General features: G+C 41.8%; 1 protein-coding gene across 2 annotated transcripts in view; it reads right to left on the bottom strand.

Moving 5' to 3' along the window:
* The window catches only part of caln1 (calneuron 1), a 54,185-nt gene that overhangs the window by 5,765 nt on the left and 41,976 nt on the right, over nucleotides 1-6,444 (bottom strand). For both annotated transcript variants that reach the window (XM_017437149.3, XM_017437147.3), the window contains exon 5: nucleotides 2,501-2,657. In XM_017437149.3, the coding sequence (XP_017292638.1) occupies nucleotides 2,501-2,657 (157 nt within the window). The remainder of the gene's footprint in view (nucleotides 1-2,500; nucleotides 2,658-6,444) is intronic.

Below are 6,444 nucleotides of genomic sequence, written 5' to 3'. Positions count from 1 at the left end.
CGGACCGACACAGGACCGACACAGGACCGACACCGGACCGACACAGGACCGACAGAGGACTGACGCCGGACCGACACAGGACCGACACCGGACCGACACCGGACCGACACAGGACCGACACTAAGGATAGATACAAGTTTCTGCTGCACTTTGTCACACCGTTAAAACTGCTTCAGAGCGAAGACAACATTATGTTCCTCTTCCTCGGTTTATGATGATGAATTACCCCAGCAGAGTCGCGGGGGGCGAACCGACGGGCCCAGGGTCCACACACAGACGCTCAGAGAAATCAATACGTGGTGTCACGCTGCGGCCCGATTCATCGGCCCGCTCGGCTGCTTATTACATCACTTTGATGATATATGAAGACGCATAAAAGGATCTTTGATTTCCCTTCGGCTTGTTCTGAGGATCGATGCCGTGTGGCACCGAAAAACACCGACATAAAGAATGTAAACATGGATCCACCGAGGCCCACTGGGTTCTGATTCATAGCAGAGCAAACTGTACCGAAAACAAGCAGCCTTCTGGGTAATCCCCGGCGAGGAAAACACCTCCGATTGCTCCCACTCAGCGGCTTGGATTAAAAAAACATATAGATTCATTTTTTGTTTGATACTAAAAGCATCTGTACGTAAACAACTGAGCTGCAGGAAATCTGTATTACACCCGATTACCTTCAGCGGTCCTCTGTGGTTATTTGGCAGCCATCATTAATTCAGGCTGCGGCTGCTGCAGTTTAAAGACCGACAGCAGGTTTGGCTAATTGGACTGAGAGCTAAAGTCTGAACCAGAACTCTCCTCCCATCTTAACGTCCAGCAGCCGAACATCTGCTCTCCCCCCGGCAGCATGTTGAGCTCATCTTTAACTGCAGCCGAATCACGTTTCAGTTCATCTCTGATCTCCTGCTGCCGAGGAGGGAGGGCGATCATGGAGGATAAAAAATATAAACAAGATCATTTCAAACTCTGACAAGCTGGAACACGAGAGGACTAAATCAGCTGAGGAAACAAGAAGTAGGTATGAAAAATACAAAAAACAAAAGAATAAAGAAATGTACGGATGAGTAAAACCAGCAGTGCAATAAAACTCATATGGGCATGGTAAAATTAGTGAATAAATCAGGAAAAAGCCAGACTGAACAGGCAAGTCTGCTTTTAAAAGATGGCCGCCACAGTTGACTGACCTTAGCTGAGCTAAATTAGGCGTGGTAGTAGCTGAGAGTCGTTAAAGTTATTTTTATTCTGTCTGCTCTGCCTTCAGGAAACTCGGAGCTGTTGTTGTTGTTGTGAGTCAGCGTTTCATTCGCCTCAAACTCACATTTTTGATGCGGGAACTAAATTATTACCAGAGAGAAAGTTTTATTTTTTAAAGCTGATTTCAGAGCAAACAAGGCATCAATCACACACAGCTCAGAATAATGCCATAAATTATTATTCTTTACAAGTTCAGACTAAAAGTGGGTAAAAAAACAACAATTTAAATGAATAGATGCCAGAATTATGAAGCATTTACCCTCCACAAGTTTCCATAATCACTGTTTTTACTTTGTAGATATTTAATAATGAAAGTTTAGAAGAATTTAAGTACGACTGTCAGAGAGCAATGAATAAAAAACAACATTTAAGACACATCAGGAAATTTAAAAAAAAGAAGTTTTGCCTCTTGGTTGGACAAACCAAAACATAAAGGCTTATTATGTGTCTGAGTGTGTTCATTTATCTGCCTGTTAGCAAAATATCTTATGAATCACTGAATAAATGTTAACAGATATTTTCAGAAAGTAATCACTGGATGAACATCTACAGCTTGAGCATTTACAGATATTGAGCTGAAAGTTGATGTGGTAGTAGCTGAGAGTCATCCTCAGCAAAAACTCTAACACTGATAATGTCGTTTACAAGGTTTGACCAAAACAGCCACAACTTCAACTTTGTTTGGCATGAAAGACTCCCTTTATGGAATACTAACGCTCTAATTTATCTTTTAATTAACTTGAGATTCTATGGTATGTATGTTTATTACATTAATCTTCCCTCAATAAAGACACAAACTAGAGACGACTGAAGCAACATTCAGTCTGAATTAAAAACTTTATAAAGATCCTAGAAAAGGTCTGAAATAAAGTCAGCTCGAAAGAAACAATGACGCCTTGTGTTTTAGTGGAGGGGGCAGAAAGTCCTAGAACACCCTCTGCTGCTCTGATGTCCATAAATCTTGGATGGCTGCTTGAGCCGAGCGAAGTTATGCATATTTCATCGGCGCCGCAGCCGAACAGCCGAACAGCTGACCGGCTGACACCCGTCCCCACCAACACACCCAATCAATAAATCAGCAGGTGTGCCGGGACTCTGCTGGCTGCAGATCTTGATGAGAAAGCTTAAATTTCTTCTGACAGCACGGATTACTCTCCCTCTGCCTACAATCCCCCCAAAACACACACACACACACAGTGCACGTCTGTGCACGTGTGAAATTAACCTGGGGACTCTGACTCACCTCCTTCAAACTCGGTCTGACAGTTCCCAGAGTTCTCCTTCAGGCTTTCTTCCTCGTTGATGATGATGTTCTCGATGTCCTTCATGGTCAGGTGGTCACGGAAAGCGTAGAACAGGATGTGTTTCAGCTCCTCCAGGGTGATCCTCTGCATGTCAAACTGCAAGGAAACAGGCGGGAGAGTGAGACGAAAAATAATAAAAATAAAATATTTGGCTCTTCAGCCTGCAGTTCAACCAGAAACATGTTTTAATTCATCTTAAAACACAACATCTCTGCATATTTCCTGCCAGTAACAGATTCTCCCTCTCCTCCTGCTCGTGGTTTCCAAAAAGAATTTCAGATTTGGATTTGTCTGACCACAGATCAGTTTCCAGCTCTGCCTCCAGAGTTCTGGAGACTAACTCACACCTCGTCGAAGCCCTTCAAGGATCTGCTGCTGAACACTCGACGTGAGGAACCACAGCAGGACCTTCAGCCGTCCTCTGGACTCCAAACAACTGATTCTGACCTATTCGGTGTAAGGCAGGTGGTCATAATGTTATAGCTGATCAGCGTAGAGTGTTTTATTTGTATCATAGCAGGAACATTTGGAGTGTCGGAGTGAATATGACAAACTCCTGAGCTCTAATCACCGTCTGTTTGTTGCTCTGTGAGATTTTTAAAGTGAACGATGTTTATCTGGAGAAAGAAGGACAACATTCACCTGACTTTCTGACAAGGCCACTGAGTGGATAATTACATAAATCATCCTCGGACACCGAGCATCGTTATGGTTTCTGTCTCTCAGCCTGAGACCGAGGTAATGAACATTTACACCTGTTATGTCTCGGATGATAATCAGCCTCTGGAAAGATTCATTATGAAAGGTTAATTAAAAAGGTTTCATCTTTTGTCTGTTGGATTATTATTCTAAAGGTGGAAGGGAAATGGAAATGTTGGGAAAATTACAACGAAACCAACAGGTTGATTTTTAATTTTAGTGTGTTATTTAATCATTAAAGGTGCCAATGAATAAGCACTGAAGCTGTTATTTTTTAGATTTCTGTTACAATTTTTGTTACTTGTCCTCCTGCAGCTTTGAAGGAAAACAATGCAAAAAAATGCATAAAAACATGCAGCTTGGCTGGGAATTGTAAGCTATGATTTTTTGGTAACAGTACATTATACAGTGTAGATGAAGTATGGGGAAAAAGATGCAAAATTGCATCGCCCTTAACTATTGGTGTCAACTCAAGGTTTGATCAAAACGGCTGCAGAAGATGAATTTAGTTTCAAATTGTGGCGTGAAAGTCAGCGGGCAACATGCATTCCTTCATGGAACTCATGTTTCAGGAACAACAGAAGTTTGTTTCTCATCTCATCTTCCTCTGAAAACCTGCTGTCAAACATTCACTGAACCGCAGACATCCAGCCGACTCGTCCCTGAAGGCGGACGGGTCCGTGGCCTGATTGTCTTCCCAAACCTCCATCAGGAGACTCCAAAGCACTTCATTTCCCAGGAATAAGAGAAACAAACCAGAGAGGTTTCTTCACTCAGCACTTCGACAAAAAGTAATTTTATTTGCAGCCTCCACATCCCACCGACCTTCTCAGCCAATGTTCACCGTTAAGCACAGCCTGACCTTTTTCAGAGAGTGTGCTGAAAGAAAGGAGAGCTGGAAAGAATAACACACCTGGACCTGAAGAATAGATATTAGGACACCCACTGCTGGGTGACCTACAGATTCAGACTGAGCCCCATGCAGGAAACCTTTAGTCTTCTTTGTCACACACTCTTCCCTGAAGTTCACTCTGACGTAAAATCACACGCGTCAAGAACACCGGCTCTTAATGGAGACTGTGGAGAAGTTGAAAATGTCACAAGTTGTTAAAACCTGCGGAGCCCGAAGCTAAGATGAGATCCTGAACAGAGTGATAAAAACAACAGATAAAATGTTCCCTTTCTTCTCAGCCTTTATTGATTTTAGGCAACAAAGCCTTTTAGGATTAAACAGATTCTTATTGTGAAGCTGGCTTCAAACAGAACAGTTATGAGTAGTCAGTATCTTACCTACAAAAGACGGTGGTGAGACAAATCTTAATCTCCAAGTTTTATTTATAAAGAACCTTTAATACAGCAATTAGTAACACAAAGTGCTTTAAAAACAAAAGTGGCAAACAAGCAAGAAACAAAAACATGGGATCATTTAAAACAGCAGTAAATTAAGAGGATTATTAGACAATAGTGATGAAAATGAAGGGACTAAAGAAACACCAGCCCCTCCAGGATTTTGTGGCCTTTTTCCTGATTGCTGTGACCTAAAATGATTGATTTTGTGGCAGCTTTTTCGAAAAGTTCTGATCAAAGTTGCAATGTTTCGAAGCTTCATTTAATTTTAAAACTGAATTTGCAAAAATAGCTGCAAGTAACCTTTTCAAATAAGGCACAGGGTTTCTACAGTGCCAACAGCAAATCTTTCTTTTATATATATATATATAAACAAAAACAAAATAAAGTGCTGGAAAGTGCAGAAGCTGGTGAAACCTGGGGATAGTTCCTCCGTTCAGGAACCTTCTCCCTGCAGGTGGAAACGTGCCGGTTAGGCATTTCATCAAGGATGACAAGTTGTTGTATTCTCTGTACTTAAAAGAACAGCAGAGCTGAATATGAGAAACGATTGTAGATAAGAAACAGAATCGGACCCTGAGGTACTCCACTGGACAGGTTTTCAGAGCTCAACATGATCTGATTTGCATAAAGACTGTAGGTTCTGCCAGAGCAGGTATACGGACCGCAGCGCCGAGCCGTTTAATCCAAACCCTGTGATCAACGGCGTCAGATCAGGCAGGAGCACAACTGAGAAAGGCCCAAAGTCAGCTGACGTGAAAATGTTGCTACAGGCTGTTTCAAAGGAAAGCTGCTTACAGAAACCAGAAGACGGGAGAGAAATGATTTATTATTTCTGCTCCTAAATGTTGATTCGACACATTTCATTGGTTTTCTGAATAAATCAAATACATCAGATCTGTATAGCTGGCTTCATGTTTGTTTTTTTTAAATGCAGACTTTTAATTTTGCAAACGACTGCGTCATTTCAAGTGATTTAACAACAGAAGTTCCTGCTGCAGCTCCACTTTGTGACTTTGCCCTTGAATTAAACCATGAACTGTTTTATTTTTCCTCTCGCTGCAGAGAGGATGGGGAGATAATGGAGGGAGTCACCCTGAAGAGAAAGCTGTGCTCATCTTTTCGATCGTAAACGAGGTTCACACACACACACACACACACACACACACGGAGGCAACAAGAAGGTGCCAAAAGCCTGCGTCCATCCATCTGTTGAGTTCAGCCTGTTGCAGAATTACACAAAACACACACAGATTACTCTGTGGTCACATGAAATGCATTTACTGATCAGAATTTAAAACAAGAATTTAAATATTTTACACATTTTAACGGCAGAAATGTGAACACATCTGAAGCTCAGCTCATCCAGACATTCAGAGGGTTTAAACACAAGAAACTGTGACCTTTATATGATTATTGGTTCACTACAGCTTCTCAAGCATGCTTCACCAATAAACCTGAAGAGATCTTTTTCCATCAGAATCTCCTTTAAGGAAGTGAGAAACCTTTGCAGAAGTAGGAGTCCAGAGCAGGGCTGTATCCAGACTTTAACCACTGATTCTCCCCCTGCACATCAGTTACAATGAAGACCAAAACTGAATTAAAATAGAAGCATTTATTTAAAACAAGCGACATGAATGTGTATATGACATGTATTTGTGTGTGTGTGTAAATCCATGGGGATCAGCCTCAGAGGACACAAGATTTTAGCAGAGATTTCACCTTTTTATCAAACACCAGTGAGGTGTTGTAGTTTTGGAGCTGGACCAGTTCTAGTGTGGTCCGGATGTAAAAAAAGTGCTGAAGTGGCCCTTTATTGAGGTTTCAGGAATCAGAT

The sequence above is a fragment of the Kryptolebias marmoratus genome, linkage group LG2 (assembly GCF_001649575.2).
Source record: "Kryptolebias marmoratus isolate JLee-2015 linkage group LG2, ASM164957v2, whole genome shotgun sequence".
NCBI classification, from domain to species: Eukaryota; Metazoa; Chordata; class Actinopteri; order Cyprinodontiformes; family Rivulidae; genus Kryptolebias; species Kryptolebias marmoratus.
This window is presented reverse-complemented; position numbering and strand designations above follow the sequence as displayed.